Source organism: Pristiophorus japonicus, chromosome 7 (assembly GCF_044704955.1).
Source record: "Pristiophorus japonicus isolate sPriJap1 chromosome 7, sPriJap1.hap1, whole genome shotgun sequence".
Taxonomy (NCBI): Eukaryota; Metazoa; Chordata; class Chondrichthyes; family Pristiophoridae; genus Pristiophorus; species Pristiophorus japonicus.
In genome coordinates, this window is record NC_091983.1 from 169,850,734 (window position 1) to 169,873,575 (window position 22,842).

A 22,842-nucleotide genomic window follows, 5' to 3' on the forward strand; every position below is an offset into this window, starting at 1 on the left:
AGGTGGTGGGGAGGTAGAGTTGGTGTCATCAGCATCCATTCAGAATCTGGGCACATGGCTTTGGATGATGTTGCCAAGGATGAGAAAAAGATGGGGGCTAAGAATGGAACCTGGGTGGGAGCTGTGCTACGTCTCTGGAGGTGATAGTGCATGATTGGGGAAAGAAGCCATTGCTAGAGAGGCTCTGGCTACAATTTGGTAAGAAAATGTGGTACCAAGCCAGTGCAGTCCCACAGAACTGAACAACAAAGAAAATCTACTTGAGGAGGATTGTGTGATTAACTGTGTCAAAGGCTGCAGAGAGATTAAAAAGGACGAAGAGGAATAATGCATTGTGGTCACAATCACAGAGAATGTCATTTGTCACTTTGGTTAGAGATGTGGGTGGGGCAGAAAGCTGATTAGAGAGATGTAAATTGAGTTGTGAGAATTGGGCATTAGATTGATGGTGAATGACTCATTCAAGGGCCTTGCAGAGGAAAGGGAGGCTGGAGATGGGATGGCAGTTAGCAAGAACAGGAAGGGTGAGGGCCAATATTGTCTCTAAACTGGCATGGTGATATTATGTTGGTGGTACAATAAGTGGTACAATACTAATTTGCCAACTCAATGACAAGAAGCCATCCAGTTGACCTTGTTAATGAGTATGGTGGAAAGGGCATGGTGACATATAAAATGAAGTTCGGAAGCAGAAAAATCTTTTTTTCCACATTTATACAATTTGTCTTTTATATACTTTCATCTTTCAAGGGAAAATTCAGTAAATAAATTTCTCTGACCCCAAAGAAGAGAGAAATATTTGCATTTATATAGCACCTTTCGCGACCACCAGACGTCTCAAAGCACTCCACTGTCAGTGAAGCACTCCTGAAATGTATTCACTATCAATGTGGAAAACGTGGCAGCCAATTTGGGGACACAAAGCTCCCACAAACACAATGTGATAATTACCAGATAATCTGGGGTTTTTTAGTTTTGTTGATTGAGGGATCAATACTGGCCAGGACACAGGGGATAACGCCCTTGCTCTTCTTTGAAATAATGCCATGGGATCTTTTACGTCCACCTGAGAGAGCAGATGGGGCTTCGGTTTAACGTCTCATCCAAAAAACGGCACCTCTGACAGTGTCGCACTCTCTCAGCACTGCACTGGAGTGTCAGCCTAGATTTTTGTGCTCCAGTCTCTGGTGTGGGACTTAAACCCACAACCTTCTCACTCGGGCAAGAGTGGTACCCACTGAGTCATAGCTGACACAACTGAGAAACTCCAGAAAAGCTATCTGTTCCTACAACTCAGCCATCTGATGCCACCATAGTCCTTGAATATTCACTGATGTAGGGAAATAATTTTCTTATTGCTCATATTATTTGACACTTTTAAATTCTGCGTTCATATCCTCTAGTCCTCGACTAATTCAATGCTCTCCTGATCAGCCACCCACCTTGTACCCTCGGTAAACTTGATCTCATCCAAAACTCTGCTGCCTGTATCTTAACTTGCACAAAGTCCCGTTCACCCGTCACCCTTGTGCTCGCTGACCTATATTGGTTCCCAGTCCAAACACATCGATTTTTAAAATTCAAAAGTAATTAATTGAATGTGCAGTGCTTTGGGATGTGCTTGGAATGTGATGAGGTGCTATATAAATGGATTCCTATCATCTTTGGCACTAATTAGATTAGTCTTATTAACAAGTTTGTAATATTAAAGGAAGTACTTACTTCCACATCACTTTTGCATAAAATGAACAGTAAGGGACCCAAAACAAACACTCTGGAACTCCACTGGTCATTACTCTGTAGCCATTTATTGTCTGTGACCTTTCTACTTTCAAGCCAATTGGCTAATGTCCCTTTCCTGTTTAAATTAAACTTTCCTCCTCCTCATCCCCTTCGCTCGGTATATAACTTCCCAGTTGTATAAATTTATTCCATCACTTCTGCCTCCTGGTCATTATATCTATTTTCTTCCTTCTCCTTGGCCTAATGTCGAGCTACCACGTCTTTTCCTCAGCACCCATCTGGTGAAATTGAGAAGTGGGCTTGGAATAGCAAATGTGCTTGATCTGCCGGTTACCTCTGATACTGTCCCTGTGGAGGTTTGTTTAATTCATGCAGTTTAGGTATTGTGTTTTTGCACTGCAGCATTATTCAATAGTGACCAATTACTATTTTAATGTTTACTTTTACTGTTAACTGCTACAATTTGCTTTCCCACCCATCTTTGTATCATCAGCAAACTTGGCTAGATTATACTCAGTCCCTTTATCCAAGTCGTTAATATAGATTATAAATAGTTGAGGCCCCAGCACCGATCCCTGTGGCACCCCGCTAGTTACCGTTTGCCAACCGGAAAATGACCGATTTATTCCGACTCTCTGTTAGTTAGCCAATCTGCTAGCCATGCTAATATATTACCCCCAACTCCGAGAACTCTTATCTTGTGCAGTAACCTTTTATGTGGCACCTTATCGAATGCCTTCCAGAAAGCCAAATACACCACATCCACTGGTTCCCTCTTATCTACCCTGCTCATTACATCCTCAAAGAACTCCAGCAAATTTGTCAAACAAGATTTCCTTTCATAAAACCATGCTGACTCTGCTTGACTGTATTTTGCTTTTCCAAATGTCCCGCTACTGCTTCCTTAATAATGGACTCCAGCATTTTTCTAACAGATGTTGGGTTAACTGGTCTATAATTTCCTGCTTTCTGTCTGCCTCTTTTTTTAAATAGGGATGTTACATTTGCAGTTTTCCAATCCACTGGGACCTCTCCAGAATCCAGGGAACTTTGGTGGATTACAACCAATGCATCCACTATCTCTGCAGCCACTTCTTTTAAGACCCTAGAATGCCGGCCATCAGATCCAGGAGACTTATCCACCTTTAGTCCCATTATTTTACCAAGTACTTTTTCTTTAGTGATAGATGTTTTATGTTCCTCCCTCCCTATAGCCCCTTGATTATCTATTATTGTGATGTTTTTAGTGTCCTCTACCATGAAGACAAATTTGATACAAAATATTTGTTCAAAGTCTCTGCCATTTCCCTGTTTCCCATTATTAATTCCCCAGTCTCATCCTCTAATGGACCAACGTTTACTTTAGCTGCTCTCTTCCTTTTTTTTTGCATGTAGAAGCTCTTTTTGTCTGTGTTTATATTTTTTGCTAGTTTACTCTCATAATCTATCTTTCCTCGTTGCTTCCATGTAGGTACCAATGACATAGGTAGAACAAAGAGAGGTTTTGCTGAGGGAATATGAGGCTAAATTAAAAACAGAACCACAAAGTTAATAATCTCTGGATTACTACCTGAGCCACAAGCAAATTTGCATAGGGTAAATAAGATCAGAGAGATGAACACATGGCTCAAAGACTGCTGTGGGAGAAATTAGTTTTGTTTAATGGGGCACTACCACCAGTACTGTGGTAAGAAGGAGCTGCCCCGTTGGAACGGGCTTCACTTGAACCATGCTGGGTCTAGTGTCCTGACGAATCGAATAACTAGGACTGTAGAGAGGGCTTTAAACTAAATAGTGGTCGGGGGGGGGGGGAGGAGAGAGAAAGAGTTCAGGTGAGTGGAAATTTAAAAAGTCAAAGAGTAAGGTGAACATAAGAACATAACATAAGAATTAGGAACAGGAGGAGGCCATCTAGCCCCTCGAGCCTGCTCTGCCATTCAACAAGATCATGGCTGATCTGGCCGTGGACTCAGCTCCACTTACCCGCCCACTCCCCGTAACCCTTAATTCCCTTATTGGTTAAAAATCTTTCTATCTGTGACTTGAATACATTCAATGAGCTAGCCTCAACTGCTTCCTTGGGCAGAGAATTCCACAGATTCACAACCCTCTGGGAGAAGAAATTCCTTCTCAACTCGGTTTTAAATTGGCTCCCCCGTATTTTGAGGCTGTGCCCCCTAGTTCTAGTCTCCCCTACCAGTGGAAACAACCTCTCCGCCTCTGTCTTGTCTATCCCTTTCATTATTTTAAATGTTTCTATAAGATCACCCCTCATCCTTCTGAACTCCAACGAGTAAAGACCCAATCTACTCAATCTATCATCATAAGGTAACCCCCTCATCTCCGGAATCAGCCTAGTGAATCGTCTCTGTACCCCCTCCAAAGCCAGTATATCCTTCCTTAAGTAAGGTGACCAAAACTGCACGCAGAACTCCAGCTGCGGCCTTACCAATACCCTATACAGTTGCAGCAGGACCTCCCTGCTTTTGTACTCCATCCCTCTCGCAATGAAGGCCAACATTCCATTCGCCTTCCTGATTACCTGCTGCACCAGCAAACTAACTTTTTGGGATTCATGCACAAGGACCCCCAGGTCCCTCTGCACCGCAGCATGTTGTAATTTCTCCCCATTCAAATAATATTCCCTTTTACTGTTTTTTTTTTTTCCAAGGTGGATGACCTCACATTTTCCGACATTGTATTCCATCTGCCAAACCTTAGCTCATTCGCTTAACCTATCCAAATCTCTCTGCAGCCTCTCTGTGTCCTCTACACAACCCGCTTTCCCACTAATCTTTGTGTCATCTGCAAATTTTGTTACACTACACTCTGTCCCCTCTTCCAGGTCATCTATGTATATTGTAAACCGTTGTGGTCCCAGCACCAATCCCTGTGGCACACCACTAACCACCGATTTCCAACCCGAAAAGGACCCATTTATCCCGACTCTCTGCTTTCTGTTCGCTAGCCAATTCTCTATCCATTCTAATACATGGATACAATGAAGGCAATAGATGGGGGAAATGATAACCAGACTGTGACAGGAAAGGACAGAATGTCTAAAAATAAGAGTACAGGTTGAACCTCTCTTATCTGGAACTCTCAGGACCTGGCCTGTTCTGGATAAGGGATTTTTCTGGACGAGGGGTGGTCAAGTTAAATTGGATGGTACAGATACTGAGCAAGTGGGTATAAGGGCTGGTTGACTTGGGGCTGAGAGTGTGTCAGAGAGAGCATGGGGGGGGGCGGGGGGGCGGGGGTGGGACGATGGATTGCAGGATCAGGCCTGCGATTGCGGGAGTCGGCAGCGAGGAAGGACTTCCAATTTGTTCATGTCTGAGTCCTGCGCATGCGCCAACCGGTGGCCGGGAATGGTTCTGGACGAGGGGTGGTTCCAGATGATGGAGTTCTGGATAAGGGAGGTTCAACCAGTATCAGAAAGTGGGTCAAAGCAGGGAAAAATAGTAAAAAATTAAAAGCTCTTTATTTGAATGCGCGCAGCATTCGTAACAAGATAGATGAGTTGACAGCACAAATAGATATAAATGGGTATGATCTGATAGCCATTACAGAGATGTGGTTACCAGGTGATTAAGGCTGGCAAATGAATATTCAGAGGTATTTGACCATTCGGAAAGATAGACAGAAAGGAAAATGCTTCCCAATATTTAATTGGGAGAAAATTTTTGCTCATTAGTACTGGATGTAGGGCAATCAGTCTGACAATTTAGAGACCATGGAGAGGTCGAGAGAAGTGATGGTGAGGTAGAGCTGGGTGTCCTCAGAGTGCGTGTGGAGACTGATGCCATGTTCTCAGATGATGTCGTCAAGGGGCAGCATATAGATGAGAAATAAGAGTGGGCCAAGGATAGATTCTTGGGGGACATCAGAGGTAACGACGCGGAAGTGGAAAGAGAAGCCATTGCAGGAGATTTTCTGGCTACGATTAGATAGATAAGAATGGAACCAGGCGAGTGCAGTCCCACCCAGCTGGACGGTGTTAGAGAGGCGTTGGAGGAGGATGATGATGGAGTTGTCAACCGTGTCAAAGGCTGCACATGTTTCGTGAAGGTTCTGGATGGATAGTTTACTTTGTCACAGTCGCAAAGGATGTCATTTGTGACTTTGAGAGCTGTTCCAGTACTGTGGCAGGGGCGGAAACCAGATTGATGGGATTGAAACATGGAGTTCCGGGAAAGTTGGGCACGGATTTGGGAGGCAACAACGCGGTCAAGGACTTTGGAGAGGAAAGGGAGGTTGGAGATGGGGCGATAGTTGGAAGCACAGTGGGGTCAAGGATTGTTTTTTTGATGAGAGGGTTAATTTATATTTTGGCATATCAGAAGAACGTGCGATGGCACACTCGCAGCCCAGATGTTTAATGTGATTGGGGCCATCTGTTTACTAGTATGTCTTTCCCATTGTTTCAAGTGATCACAGATACTAGCAGTTTCTTATCTGATGATGACCTCCTGATGTGATTATATAAGTTCCAATAGTCTTTCTTCACTCAATGCATTAGCAGTTTTTAGGTTTAGACTAGGTCTGTTTGACTATGCAAGGCATGATTGTAAAGTAGGCAGCAAAAGATGTCAATTTCTAAATCCTTACAGCAAGAAATTGCCATGGCATTGTTTTCTGGCACTATAATGCCACCACAGCCATTAAGGAAATTCAGGCCTTGTACTATAACATTCTTGATGCCTAAAATAACATTATTCACTTACTATCCACACATTGGAGCTGAAATTCCTTGGGAGTTCTGCTGTTCACCCATTGTAACTTTAGAGAAAATGGCGGAGACCTGTTTGTTCCTATTTGTCTTGTAAGCACAGAACCTCCTGTCCCAAGCAAATGAGTTGCCCTCCCACTGAACCCACAAATTCCGGTGGATCCCAGTCCTTTTGCTTAGTACGGACCTAGAGTTTGTGGCAGCCAGTGGGCCAAATGGTTGATGCACAACAGCCTCCAGAAGTGCAAATGTGAGGTCCGTTGGTGGGGTCCAGTTCAGGAAAATGATCTGCCAAATGGCTGTTGTAGCTGCCAGAGGTGCTTATGCTGTTTCCTCCTCTTAGCGAAGCACTCTATCTGTTCTTAGAGGGCTCTTGCTGCACATAGATGTCTCTTGGAATTGCAAAATTATAAACCAGTAAGAAACTTTGGAATGGTTATACTGTAGACTGTACACCCCCAGACCTGTCCAGGCATGGAAAGCATTGTTTCAACATGCTTACAGTCAGCTTGATAAGCTAAGGCAGCCTTGGGTGTTCTTGATCGCCCTGGATCCAACCCTTGGCTTGCTGGGTATCTGTACATAATGGCAGCATAGTGGAATGTGGTCAAATGATTAGGGAATCTCTCCTGAATACACTGACTGCTACCAATCTGGCTGCATTGTCACCTCTTCTATCAGCTGCACAATATGGTGCAGATGGCCACACACAAGCAGAACATTGAAGGAATAAAAGCCGTTGTGATTCATGTTTGTCACACTCCTGGGCTTTGATAGCACAGCTAATAGGGCACCATCAATGACAACTATACTTCTGGGAATTCTGTCATTTGAAAAAAATGAAGGCTTTGTCATGTTGCTTGTTGTCCACTGACAAAGTCATAAGAACATAAGAAATAGGAGCAGGAGTAGGCCATACGACCCCTCGAGCCTGCTTCGCCATTTAATACGATCATGGCTGATCCAATCATGGACTCAGATCCACTTCACATTTAACCATAAAGATGCATAGAAATCATCATAATTTTTGAGCACGCACTGGAATTGGTGTATTTTGTACCTAGACATTTATTAATTTGCTTTCAGATTGCAAGATTCCACTTTTAGAATTCCAACCAGTCCGGAATAAAAGCAGGGCGTTTCTCCTCGGATGCGCAGGTCGGTCTTGAAGTGTCATCTCCTTACTTTGCCGAAATCTGTGGTTGTCAGAAAATGTTCAAAGACGTGGATCCCGAGTCCAGCTCAGAGTTGTCAATATCGGGCAGGTCACACATCTGAGCTTTTCAGTCACGAGTCCATATCAGCCACTTACCTAGAGTGTTTTCTCACGGCCAGAACACAGTCTTGTTAAATGGGGCAAGCTGTGTCTGTCATGGTGTGAGTTTTCTGCCCTGTTACTGATCTTTGGTCTCTGTTAAAGCATCCATGGCCGGAGTGCCCATCTTCTGAACGGAGCACAGACTGACTCCGAACATAGGCTTGTGTAACTCCCGACCACAGCAAGTGAGTGGCTCTCCTTCCAACTTACTTCCCATCGGGTGATTTGTCAGTCGGTCTGTCAATGAAACCAGCGATTTTCCCTCCCAGACATCTCAGGCAGACGTTGCTTTCTGGGCTAAATCAGTATGGGTGTTTCTAGGAAGCCTGAGTCCCGATAACTATTTAAGCACATCTTCAACGTCCAGGGAGCCCATTTGGCCAGGGCGAAGGGCGGCGTGATTCGGGCCCCTCCCACACGGCCTGCAGAGATTCGGGCTGCGAGGAGCTACTGCACATGTGCGCACACTCTAGCGCGCATGTGCAGGGGTCCTGGCACTGTTTTCAGCGCCAGGACCTTGCTCCTCCCCCCACCCCTTGTACTGAACTACGCCGAGGCCGAAGACGTCCTGAGGAGCTCGGCGAATTAGAAGGTAACTTTTCTGTGCCCTTTTGATTCTAGAAAGTCAGCGCACCTCCGTTTTTACAGGGGGCAGAAACTTGGGCCCTGTAGTACACAGGGATATAGAGCTCAATTTTTCACATGGGTAATTTTTGGCGCAGTTGAGCTACGTACGATTTTTAAGTGGCCCAAATGCGCCAGAAAAAAAAAATCCAAGTTTCGCCGGAATTAATTTTGAATTTGGAGCAGCACAGATTGGCCTTAAGCTTTGTGGGTGGAGCTTAAGGCCTGTGCCAAAAACTGATGTTGCTAGGGTAGCACTGGTGCGGGGTCCTTTTGGCCCGCGACGGCAGCTGGCCGGTGTGGCGTCCTTTCGGCCCGGGAAAGCAGCGGGCCAGCCCACACCTATCCCGGGCCGAAATTACCCCCCACCACCCCCCTCCCCCACCTACCTGCCCTGTCTTCAGCCTCCCGGTCTGCTTCCCTAGCCCTGGCCGAAGGGTTTGCCGGTGCGTCCTCTCACCCCTAGCCCAGGCCGAGTGGTTTCCTCCCGCCTGGTCCCCGTACCTAACCATACCCGAAAGGCTTCCCCCCCCCCCACCTCTCTTCCTCCCTCACCTCTCTCTCCCCCCCTATCTTACCTTTCCTGCTGCTGCTGTCCGGACATCTGCTGCACTTACCTGCGCCGATTTCCTTACCTGCGCCAATTTCTTTAACTCTCGGCAAGAGTTTTCTCGAGTGGTCACAAACGCTGGCCTAAGTAGAAATGGAGTAAGTATTAGTTGGCCAAAGTTACCTAAATGGCCAGAATTGGTGTAGGTGGCTGGTAACGCCCCCTTTTGAGCAAAACAAAGTACTTAAAAACAAAACGTAACTAAATCAGTTACGCTGGTGCAAATTGATTGGGGAAACTGGGGATTTTTAAGTTAGGCCAGAAAAAGCAGCCGACTCCAAAAAAAAAACGGAGCAAATATTGGGGAAAATTGAGCCCATAGACACTGCAGTCCGAGAAAATGTAACCATCTGGATCTGCAGTTGCCATTTGTTCCTTTCCACAGGGGCTGGATTTAACTTTAGTGACTCTGGTTCATAGAATTTGCATAACACAGTGACATGAGGCTAAATTTGAAACCCTGGGATTGATTTACTAGGGGAAAAATTAATAGACAATAACATTGACTCATTATTATTCTAACTTGTGCAGTTTATACAAATTTGCTTTTGGCGAGCAGTAATTTCCCATTCTACTGTTTGATCCATATTCTACAAGCAGTGGAGAAGTGGACCAAGTGCAATTTTAAGAAAAATGAATAGTATGAATTTAAAAAAAATTCTAAGTGCTTAGCTTGGTTGGTAGCGATTTGTGTCTAAATCAGGATTCAAACCCCTTTCTAGGTCTTGAGCACATAATCTGGGCTGCACTTCAGTGCAGTACTGACGAGGTGGTGCACTGTCAAATGTAGTGTCCTATAGATAAGATGTTAAGCTGAGATTCTGTTTGCCTGCTCAGGTGAACGTACAAGATCTTCTGGCACTGTTTGAAGAAGAGCAGAGAATTCTACCGTCCTGGCCAATATTTGTTCCTCTCTGAGCCAACATTAACAAGTGAACATTATTATGAAGAGAAAAAGATTAGTGAAGACAAATGTAGATCCCTTGCAGTCAGAATCAGGTGAATTTATAATGGGAAACAAATAAATGGCAGACCAATTGAACAAATACTTTGGTTCTGTCTTCACGAAGGAAGACACAAATAACCTTCTGGAGCTACTAGGACACTGAGTGTCAAGTGAGAAGGAGGAACTGAAGGAAATCCTTATTAGTCAGGAAATTGTGTTTAGGAAATTGATGGGATTGAAGGCCAATAAATCCCCAGGGCCTGATAGTGACCCTAGAAATAGTGGATGCATTGGTGGTTATTTTCCAACATTCTATCGACTCTGGATCAGTTCCTATGGATTGGAGGGTAGCTAATGTAACACCACTTTTTTTTTTTTAAAAAGGAGGGAGAGAGAAAACAGGGAATTATAGACTGGTTAGCCGGACATCGGTAATGGGGAAAATGTTGGAATCAATTATTAAAGATGTAATAGCGCATTTGGAAAGCAGTGACCGGATCGGTCCAAGTCGACATGGATTTATGAAAGGGAAATCATGCTTGACAAATCTTCTAGAATTTTTTGAGGATGTAACTAGTAGAGTGGACAAGGGAGAACCAGTGGATGTGGTGTATTTGGACTTTCAAAAGGCTTTTGACAAGGTCCCACACAAGAGATTGGTGTGCAAAATCAAAGCACATGGTATTGGGGGTAATGTATTGACGTGGATAGAGAACTAGTTGGCAGACAGGAAGCAAAGAGTAGGAATAAATGGGTCCTTTTCAGAATGGCAGGCAGTGATTAGTGGGGCACCACAAGATACAGTGCTGGGACCTCCGCTATTTACAACATACATCAATGATTTAGACGAAGGAATTGAATGTAATATTTCCAAGTTTGCAGATCACACTACGCTGGATGGCAGTGAGCTGTGAGGAGGATGCTAAGAGGCTGCAGGGTGACTTGGACAGGTTAGGTGAATGGGCAAATGCATGGCAGATGCAGTATAATGTAGATAAATGTGAGGTTATCCACTTTGGTGGCAAAAACAGGAAGGCAGAATATTATCTGAATGGTGACAGATTAGGAAAAGGGGAGGTGCAATGAGACCTGGGTGTCATGGTACATCAGTCATTGAAAGTTGGCATGCAGGTACAGCAGGCGGTGAAGAAGGCAAATGGCAGTTGGCCTTCATAGCAAGAAGATTTGAGTATAGAAGCAGGGGAGGTCTTACTACATCTGTACAGGGCCTTGGTTAGACCACACCTTGAATATTGTGTATAGTTTTGGTCTCCGAATCTGAGGAAGGACATTCTTGCTATTGAGGGAATGCAGCGAAGGTTCACCAGGCTGATTCCCGGGATGGCAGGACTGACCTATGAAGAAAGACTGGATCGACTGGGCCTGTATTCACTGGAATTTAGAAGAATGAGAGGGGATCTCATAGAAACATATAAAATTCTGACGGGATTGGACAGGCTAGATGCAGGAAGAATGTTCCCGATGTTGGGGAAGTCCAGAACCAGGGGTCACAGTCTAAGGATAAGGGGTAAGCCATTTAGGACCGAGATGAGGAGAAACTTTTTCACTGAGAATTGTGAACCTGTAGAATTCACTACCACAGAAAGTTGATGAGGCCAATTCATTAGATATATTCCAAAGGTAGTTAGCTGTGGCCCTTACGGCTAAAGGGATCAAGGGGTATGGAGAGAAAGCAGGAATGGGGTACTGAAATTGCATGATCAGCCATGATCATATTGAATGGTGGTGCAGGCTCGCAGGGCCGATGGCCTACTCCTGCACCTATTTTCTATGTTTCTAAGTTATGTGGTCACTTCCTTGTTTGCTGTTTGTCTCACGTTTCTATGTTTCCTGTTGTGTTTGCCTACATAACAGCAATTACTGCACTTCAAAAAATATTCCATTCATTGTAAAATGCCTTGGGATATTCTGGTGATGTGATAGTGGTATATAACAATTTTTTTAAATTCCTCTATTGAGAATGAAAACTCATGCACCGAAATAGAAAGTTACTTGTTTGTTTGTTTTATTTGTTTCTAAAGGCAAGGAACTGGAGTTGTTGATCTTTCACCCAATGGTGATCTCTCTGCTTACGCCAAAATGGTTCGTAGTGACGGGACGTCCCTCTACTTGACCAGGTAAGATTGTTTCCATTTTTAAAACTTGTTTTAATTACTGTACATGAAAGGATTGGTGATATGTAAATATTTACCCAACCATCCATGTCTGACACTAAGCAGTGGGATAAGGCTGTACTTGGCCAAGCCATATGTCTGCTGTGGCAGTGCTTAGTTCTTTTCTTTAGCTTTCTATTTTTTTTTTCATTTTAAATTTAAAAGGATTTGTAAGACGGCAGCAACTAATGTTTAGGAACTGCAGTTTTATTAAAGCAGTGAAGAGGATCCTGGTCTTCACTCAGTACTGTTGAGCTGAGTCGTAATTACATCATCATTAAATAGACTTCCCCTACATCGAATAAAAGTAAATATCAAAAGTTCGAAGTTGGAACGTTCAACTGCAATTAAATAGTAACTCGACGAAACAGCAAGAATGTTCCATACCAGAGTGGTAGTGCATAGGCTGATGATCACACTTGCTTGCATTCTGAGTTCTCAATCCTGGCCATGTCATGCGAAGGGGATAAGAGGTGAAGATGGGCTGCTTTCTTCATATGAAAGCAAGACAGAAGCAGGAAGGTGAATCACTTCATCCTGCTGCTGTGCAACTCAAGCAGCCAGTTAGAGATTCACTGGCAGAAACTGGGTACTAAAAGCCTCACTAACGTGTTTGATCGTGAATGTGATGTGCTTTTGGGGAGAAGGAAATTTGGAGAAAAAAAATGGTTCGTCATGTCACAGTAGTAGTATGTTTAAGTACATGTTAATCATCTTTCAGATCTAAATGAATATTCATTCCAGGTGATAGTTTGCTCAGCTATTTCCAATGTTGATAACATTGATGCAGTCTGTAACTATTTTCCAAGTGATTTTTGCTTTTGTTCAAGAGTGAGAGAAATGAAGTGGCTGCATGGTTCACCATTGAACAGAAAATAAAGATCGTGGCAAGCATGTTGACCATCAAACCCTGACTCCAAAGCCTAGTGGGGTGGAAATTCAGTCGTACCTCTGTGGTGGCGCTGTCCCGGGCAGAGCAGTAAATTTTGCGCTGGCAAATGGATTGCATCTACTGCCGCAAAATTTGTTTGCTGGGCCCGGAGTTTGGAGTGGAGCACTAAGGGAGGCATTGCACACCCCTTTTTTTTTTATGGTGCTAATCCGGCTGAGCAAGTGAAAATCCCGAGCTAAACAGCCACCCTCTGAGCTCCCTATGAAAGGCCTCGGTGGGGGGGGACCTGAAAAAGAACACCAAAAACATTCCCAATACATAACTCACGCCACCATAACATAAATCGCAAAAACAAATCAATCACACTTACCTGATGTGGATATTACTTACCTCTGCGGCTGCTACAGCTTGGAATGCCAGCTTCCACAGGTGTTCCTAGCAGGACGATCTATCGAGAGCTACGGTTTGGACACTTGCCAAAAATCGAGCGAGTGTCACAACCAGGGGCGTTGCACACCGGTTCACCTCTTCTGGGCGATAATGCTCCACGCGCCCCCTCGAAACTGGCACCAAATGTCCCGGCGGGGTGCTGAAAGCTGGCTGCCTGCCAGGAAGTGCTTACCGCTAGCGTTGCCGCCCCTCTGGGGCGCTAAGGGACTGCAAAAGACTGAAAGTCCAGCCCTGTGCGTCTTAAAAATAAATCCTACCAAGTAGAAAAGTTCCACTAAAACTTTTATATAGAGGAAATGCTCAGAAGTATCAGAAGCAGGCATAGTTGTCATGGTTGCAATGGTCAAAATCTTTCAATTTGAACTTATTGGCAATTTGACTACAAGAGCATGTCACAGGCTGGGTATTTTGCAACCTCCTGACTCCCCAATATCTTTCCACCATCTACAAGCCACAAGTCAGGAGTGTGATGGAATACTCTCCATTTGCCTGGATGACTGCAGCTCCAATAACACTTGAGGCTCGACACCATCCAGGACAAAGCAGTCTGCTTGATTGCCACCCCATCCACCACCTTAAACATTCACTCCCTCCACCACCATCCCACCGTGGCTACAGTGTGTACCATCTACAAAATGCACTGCAGCAACTCACCAAGGCTTCTTTGACAGCATCTCCCAAACCCGTGACCTCTACCACCTAGAAGGACAAGGGCCACAGCCGGATGGGAACACCATTGCCTGCAAGTTCTGCTCCAAGTCACACACCATCCTCTCTTGGAAATATATTGCCGTTCCTTCATTGTCGCTGGATCAAAATTCTGGAACTCCCTCCCTGACAGCATTGTGGGAGTACCTTCACCTCATGGACTGCAACGATTCAAGAAGGCAGCTCACCACCGCCTTCTCGAGGGATGGGCAATAATGCCAGCGCCGCCCACATCCCATGAATGAATAATGTTTTTAAAAAGTAGTAATTATCCTAATTCACCAGATAGGGAGTGATGTTTAAACTTTCACCAGATAGGGAGTGATGTTTAAACTTTCACTACAGACTGCAGTGGTTCAAGAATGTCTACTACCACCTCCTTCTCGAGGCCAACTAGGGATGGGCAAAAATGCCGGCCTATAAATGCCATATAAATGCAAATCTTTTATTTTTTTCCTAACTGCCCAGTAAAATTAGAAATTACCAATTTGAGAATCTGCATCAATCCAATCTGAGGTTATTTATGGGCTCTGAATACGTCCAATCACCATGGAGCAGCCATTAACAAAGCAAATGGAATGTTGAACTATAACCAAAGTGGTGAGAGGTATAGAAATAAGAGAAAGTCGTGCTCAAACTGCTTAATGCTCTGATCAACCCACACCTGAGTACTGAGTCATTCTCTGGTCACTGACACGGAGACATTCGAGCCCTGGAAGTGGTGGACGGAAAAGCCTCAAGACTCGTCCCTAATATCAGAGAACTGAGTTAGAAGGAAAGACTAGAGAAACTTGGGAGTTTTCAGTCGAGAATGGCATTGACTGAGAGGGACTTCAAGGAATTATGTGGGACAGTAAATGATGTAGAAAAGTTAATTCTGGAACATTATTTCAAATTAAACCTTTGACTGTACAACAAAGCGACAGAAGCTCAAACTAGTAAAGGGAAACTTAGGAATGATGACTTCACACAGTAATAAATAAAATACATATAATGGAGGCAAAAATTCTGGAATAATTTTATTGTTGAAAATATGCATGAGGTATTTCAGTTCCAGCAAGTACATGAGGTATTATAGAATCAGGGCTAATAGAAGTTTACTGCATAAGTCACATCCATTTGGGATCTTTGGGTGCCAAAATGACACAATAATAAGCCACTTTGTTTGAAAATCTGAACCGTTCAGCAAGGGTTGCAAACCAGCGAGCTTTCCAATGCTAGATTCAACCCATTGGCTTCATGCTGTTTATCAGTGGTTTGAATTTTCTCCCAAGCTAGAGCATGGGTAGGTTAATTGCATTGAGAGGGTGCACCTATTCATATTTCTTTTCAACATCCATTGCTGAATCAGCCAGTGGCCTGCTTGTCCTGGTGTTTTCAGTTAAACCAGATTGAAATTCCCTGTATTCTGGGGCACCATTATTCACTGGCTTCCCAGGGCATGGCAATTTTTAAATCACGGTAAATTCCATCGCTACATGGATGTCTCGATCCTTCACCCCACCCCCACACAATATTTGGGGAAAGTCAGTGTCCATGTCTAAAAGGATCTACTATCTCAAAAGGCCAAATAACCTTACTTGGTATTTTTAAAAGCCTATTCCTCTTTCCCCACCCCGTTTTCCTTGAAAGATGAAGTATAGAAAATCCTCCTCCATCAACATGTTGAATTGACAGGCTATCCTTCCTATAGATTACAGTGCACCTACACTTGAGATGTGAGAACAGTATTTTCTCATCTCGACTAGTATGCAGGTAAAGTGGTGGCTAGCAACAAAAAGCAGTTATTTTTTTTTGTTCCTGTGCTAAATTTCTGTTACACTTTTAATCGTAAAATATTTAGTGTAAATGATCTCCACCTTAAACTGTATTTTATAAGAATATACATAAAAACATAAATAGGAGCAGGAGTAGGCCATTTGGCCCATCGAGCCTGCTCCGCCATTCAGTAAGATCATGCCTGATCTGATCTTGGCCTCAACCCCACTTCCCTGCACGCTCCCCATAACCCTCGACTCCCTTTAGCGTTCAAAAATCTGTCTATCTTGACCTTAAATATGTTCAATGACTCAACCTCCACAGCACTCTGGGGTAGATAATTCCACAGATTCACGACCCACTGAAAGAAGAAATTCCTCCTCATCTCCGTCTTAAATGGGCGACCCCATTATTCTGAAACTATGCCCCCTAGTTCTAGATTCTCCCACAAGTGGAAACATCCTCTCTGCGTCTACCCTGTCGAGGATCCTCAGAATCTTATATGTTTCAATAAGGTCACCTAAACTTCAATGTATAGGCTCAACCTTTCTTCATATGACAACCCGTTCATCTCAGGAATCAACCTAGTGAACCTTTTCTGAACTATGTCCCTCCGTACATACGGAGACCAAAACTGTCTCACCAATACCCTGTACAGTTGTAGCAGGACTTCTCTGCTTTTATACTCCATCCCCTTTGCAATAATGGCCAACGTTCTATTTGTCTTTTGTACCTGCATGCTAGCTTTTTGTGTTTCATGTACAAGGACCCCTAGATCCCTCTGTACATGAGCATTTTGTAATCTTACTCCATTTAAAAATTTGATTTTATATTTTTCCTATCAGTGGATAACCTCACATTTTCCCTCTTTATACGCCATCTGCCAAATTTTTGCCCACTTACTTAGCCTATCTATATCCCTTTGCAGATTTTTTGTGTCCTCCTTACAATTTGCTTTCCCACCCATATTTGTATCATCAGCAAACTTGGCTATATTACACTCAGTCCCTTCATCCAAGTCATTAATATAGATTGTAAATAGTTGAGGCCCCAGGACTAATCCGTGTGGCACCCCATTAGTTAAAGTTTGCCAACCTGAACCATTTATCCCAACTTGTTTTCTGTTCGTTAGCCAATCCTCTATCCATGCTAATATATTATCCCCAACCCCTTGAGCTCTTAATCTTGTGTAATATCCTTTTATGTGGCATCTTATCGAATTCCTTCTGGAAATCCAAATTCATGACATCTACTGGTTCCCCTTTATCCACTCTGCACATTATATCCTCAAAGTATTTTAGCAAATTTGTCAAACATGATTTCCCTTTCATAAACCCATGCTAACTCTGCTTGACTATTATGATTTTCTAAATGTCCTGCTACTACTTCCTTAGTAATGGACTCCAACATTTTCCCAACAACAGATGTTAGGCCAACTAGTCTATAGTTTCCTGCTTTCTGTCTCCCTCCTTTCTTAAATAGGGGTGTTACATTTGCTGTTTTCCAATCCGCTGGGACCTCTCCAGAATCCAGGGAATTTTGGTAGATTACTCTGCAGCCACTTCTTTTAAGACCCCAGGATGCAGGCCATCAGGTCCAGGAGACTTGCCCACCTTTAGTCCCATTAGTTTGCCTAGTGCTTTTTCTCTAGTGATAGTAATTGTTTTAAGTTCCCCCTTCCCTATAGCCCCTTGATTATCTATTATTGGGATGCTTTTAGTGTCTTCTTCTGTGAAGACCGAAAGAAAATATTTGTTCAAAGTCTCTGCCATTTCCTGTTTCCCATTATTATTTCCCCAGTCTCGATTTCTATGGGACCAATGTTTACTTTAGCTACTCTCTTCCTTTTTATATACCTGTAGAAGCTCTTGCTGTCCGTTTTATATTTCTTGCTAGTTTACTCTCAGTCTATCTTCTCTCTATTATTTCTTTAGTTGTCCTTTGCTGCTTTCTAAAAAAACAACTTCCAATCCTCTGGCCTACCACTAATCTTCGCAACATTGTATACCTTTGTTTTCAATTTAATACCATCCTTTACTTTGTTAGTTCATCCTTCTCTTAGTCTTTCTTTCTCACTGGAATATATCTTTGCTGAGAGTTATGAAATATCTACATAACTGTCTGCCACTGCTTATCTACCGTCTTGCCCTTTAATCTATTTTCCCAGTCGACTTTAGCCAACTGCCTTCATAACTTTGTAGTTGCCTTTATTTAAGTTCAGGACACTAGTTTGAGACCCAACTTTCTCATCCTCAAACTGAATTTGAAATTCTAACATGCTATGGTTACTATTCCCTAGAGGATCCTTTACTATGAGATAATTAATTAATCCAGTCTCATTACAACATAACCAGATCTCAAATAGTCTGCTCCCTGGTTGCTTCCACAACGTATTGTTCTAAGAAACCATCCCAAATACACTCTATGAACTCTTCCTCAAGGCTAACTTTGCCAATTTGATTTGTCCAATAAATATGAAGATTAAAATCGCCCATGATTATTGCAGTACCTTTCTTACAAGCTTCTATTATTTCTTGATTTATACTCTTCCTACAGTATCGCTGCTGTGGGAGGGCCGAAAGACTACTCCCACCAGTGACTTCTTTCCCTTATTGTTTCTTATCTCCACCCAAAAAGATTCTACCTCTTGATCTTCTGAGCCAATATCATTTCTCACTATTGCACTGATCTCATCCTTTATTAACAGAGCTACCCCACCTCCTTTTCCTTTCTGCCTAACCGTCCGAAATGTTAAATACCCCTGAATATTCAGTTCCCACCTTGATCACCTTGTAACCATGTGTCTGTAATGGCTATCAGATCATTTCTATTTGTGCTGTCAATTCATCTATTTTATTCCGAATCTTGCGTGCATTCAGATAGAGCTTTTAATTTTGTCTTTTTACCATTTTTCCCTATTCTGACCCCACTTTCTGATGCACTCATGATATTACGCTCTGTCACATGCTGGTTATCATTAACCCTATCAATACCGTGCACTGTTGCCTTCTCCTCTCTTTGACTTTTTAAATTTCCGTTCACCTGAACCCTCCCGCCCACTATTTAGTTTAAAGCCTGATCTACAGGTCTCATTATTCGATTCACCAGGACACTGGTCCCAGCACGGTTCACATGAAGTCCATCCCAACGGAACAGCTCCCTCTTACCCCAGTACTGATGCCAGTGCACCAGGAATCAAAACCCATTTCTCCCACACCAATTTTTGAGCCACTTGTTCATCGCTCTGATCTTAATTACCTTATTTAGATTTGCTCGTGGCTCAGGTAGTAATCCAGAGATTATTATCTTTGTGGTTCTGCCTTTTAATTTCGCCCCTAGCTGCTCATACTTCCTCAGCAGAACCGCTTTCTTTGTCCTACCTATGTCATTGGTACCTACATGGACCACGACAACTAGATCTTCCCCCTCCCATTCCAAGTTCCTCTGCAGCCCAGAGGAGATGTCCTTAACCCTGGCACTGGGCAGGCAACACAGCCTTTGGGACTCGCGCTCTCGGCAGAGAACAGTATCTAATGATACTGCCCCTACCACTACTACAATTCTTTGTACTCTTTTTGGTGGAATGAGAATCAAGAATTGCTGATGAATTATCATAAATGTGAGAATGTGCAAACAATATTCTATTCATCAAGCTTAAACTCCAGTTAATACATCAGTGTAAATAGGTTGCTTTTCTAGTTTATTCTCGACTGCAATATTTGCTTACTTGAATAAATGTTTGTTTTTGCATAGAACTGCTATGTTACCAAAATAATAAAGGCTTGCATAATGTACAGGCATGAAGATATTTTTGAGTGTAAATAGAGATCTATGCATCATCGTGTAGTACAGGACCTAATTAAACGTTTTCTAATATTTATGATCAGACATCTCAAACTCAGCTAAAGAAATTATACAGAGTATACCTTTACTTGGAAATGTTAGCTAATGTAAATAACTAATAATGTTTCAGAAAAGGGACATCGATAGCTATTTTCAGTAGCATCTATTAAATTCTGTACTGAGACAGGATTTAAAAGCAAAAAAAGAGTAATTGTAAATTTCAAATATCTCCTCAGGAAGATCTTTATTCCCTCTATCCTAATTTATAGGGACTGATCAAAGTGGAAGGCCGCCAAAAGAAATTCCAGCATCTTTCTTGGTGATGATTGCTTTACTTCACTTGGGATGGCTTGTTGCTGGAACTTGCCAATGGACTGTCTGTTAAAGTTTCCATTACAATTAAAACAGCAGATTCCTGTGCTCTGTAGTGACTCTAGGACAGTTCTGTGCAAAATGAGCTATTTGTATCTGCTGATTTTAATTACAGTGCTCTTCTAGTTCCTGAACAAGATAGTAGTAATCATCTCTGATAAGTTTTTAAACTAGAAGACATCGAATTTCTGTAATGTTTTGCATTTTGTCTCAACACCACGTTATTTCTGTTCCTGTAAACTAATAAAAACATTTTCTTTGCAATGATACTATTTTCATTTGGGTAGCTGACAGTATTTCCCTGGCACAGTATCATAGTTTGATAACCACTGAAATAACATTATCAATATTAATACTTGGGAAATAGTTGGTGCCTGTGTTTTTGGATAATGAATAACAAGAAATAAATAATGTAACATTATTCCATGCCAGAATTGTGACGATTTTATGCTCCTCTAACTTGTGAAAGGAAATATCCTTTTGTGAAATTTGGTATCTCTATTTACTTGATGAAAGGCTTTTTGATTATCAGTGACCTAATTTGTTGAATCAGAATGTCATCCATGGGAATAACTGCTGTTACTTCACAATTTTGTTTGCAGAGATATTGCAGCTGCTGCCGACCGAATGGAGAAATACAATTTTGACAAAATGATTTACGTGGTAGGTAACGAAAGAGAGGTTTTACAAGAAATGCTGTTGGGACACAAACTCTGAGAATTTGTGTACCTGCAGCCTTGTGATTATAAGTAGTTGGTTTCATTGAATATTAATTGTACATAGTTCCAAAATAATTTTTTCCCCTGGAGGGTTCTTTTTTAAACTGTCTTTTCCACAAGAACCTGTTTGTATAGCACCAACTCAAATAAAAATTCTGATGAAACTTCAGTGTGAAATTATCTTGAAGCTTGAACCTCTGCTTTTGACACAGTATTTTGTATACAAATTAGAACAAAATATCATTCAAACAGTATAAAACCACATGATTTGCTTGGCTGCGTTACATTGTATTGTCAGTTTAACTTTTGCAGGAATTCCTAAATTGTATGTGTAAATGGATCCATTTGAATTTGTTATTCATGTTGTTCAATTTTCAAAACAACTTGGACTCTATGGCCCCAAGGTTCCACATGCGGCAAAACAGGTGCCCCTCCGAGCTGGGCGCCCGTTTTTCGTGCCGAAAACGGCGCCTGAAAAAAAAAAGCGCTATTCTCGAGCGCTTTGCAGCTCGATGTCTGCTTGGCGCGGCGCCCAGGGGCCGGAGTCTACCATTCGCGCCGATTTTGTAAGTAGGAGGGGGCGGGTTCAACTTAAATGAGTTTTTTTCGTGCCGGCAACCCTGCGCGTGCGCGTTGGAGCGTTCGCGCACACGCAGTCTGAAGGAAACATTGGCACTTGGCCATTTTAAAAAGTGCTGCAGAAAAAGTGAAAATTTGTTTATTGAACCCTTGCAAAGGCTTGTATTTTAATTTTCTTGATATTTCTGTGTGTGAGGGTGAGGGAGTGCATTTTGTAATTAAAGATAGACTGTGATAAATGGGACACATGCACTTGTTTGAGACTATTCAAATTCTTTGTAGCTGTTCAATTTTTAAAATTTTTTTTAATAAAACCACATTGCCCTTCCATGATCAGCACTGAGGCTTCTTGCAGTTTTCTCCCTCTGCCGTCGGTCGGGCCCGATGGCAAACGACTGCCTCAAGTAATGAGGCTTCCTGCAGCCTTCTCCCTGCCTCAAAAAAATTCTGTTCAAAAGTGAAACTGTTCTACCTGACTAGAACTGCAGAAAACTTAAATGTGGAGAATTCTGATTTCTAAGATACTCCGTTCTCCACCAGTTGCTCCTAAAAATCAGGAGCAAATAATGTGGAAACTTGGGGCCTATATATTTTTCTCCTATTTCCCCTCCCATCTCTTTCCCCCCCCCCCCCCCCCAAAAAAAATGAATTGGCCTCACCCTCAACTTGCTCTTGAGTCATTGACAAGATGTGGATTTGTGTGTCTTAAATTGTTTACAAAAGATATTTTCTCCAATGAAACTTTCTGGTGTATAACCGGTGTGAAATGTGAGGATTCTGTTATCTGACTTTCGTATAACGGCTCCACTCCATAAAATAAATATGATTGAAAGGTCAGTCTCTTCAAAACCAAATATTGTTGACCGCGTAAAGGTGGTAACTTATACTGACGATATTCCCCTAACTTTAATTCTTGCCAATGGGAACTGAAAATAAACACAAACTAACGTAGAAAAAAGTCCCAATACGCTTCAGAGACATAAACGGACAAAAATGGCTGATCTGAAGAAGATGTTGGAAGGAGTGACCAGAAGATTGTTCAAAGAGGCCAGTTTTAAGAAGGGTTTTAAAGTAGGATAGGGCGGTGGAGAGATGGAGGGGCTTAAGGTCGGAATTCCAAAGTATGGTACCTGGGTGGTTAAAGTCATAGCCGCCAATGAAGGGATGGAAGGCGATAGGGATGCACAAGAGGCTAGAGCTGGAAGTATGGAGAGTTCTGTTGGATTGTAGCAATGGGGACCAGCAAGAACATGAAGGTAGAGAACTTTAAATTGGATGTGTTGCAGGATTGAGAGCCAATGTAAGTCATCAATGGGTGAGCAGGGCTTAATGTGGGATAGGAAACGGGCAGCAGAGCTTTTAATGTACTGAATC

General features: G+C 42.7%; 1 protein-coding gene across 2 annotated transcripts in view; it reads left to right on the forward strand.

Annotated features, from left to right (window-relative positions):
- rars2 (arginyl-tRNA synthetase 2, mitochondrial) overlaps positions 1–22,842 on the forward strand; it is a 110,482-nt gene that overhangs the window by 38,772 nt on the left and 48,868 nt on the right. For both annotated transcript variants that reach the window (XM_070885557.1, XM_070885558.1), the window contains exons 11-12: positions 12,016–12,111; positions 20,773–20,833. In XM_070885557.1, the coding sequence (XP_070741658.1) occupies positions 12,016–12,111; positions 20,773–20,833 (157 nt within the window). The remainder of the gene's footprint in view (positions 1–12,015; positions 12,112–20,772; positions 20,834–22,842) is intronic.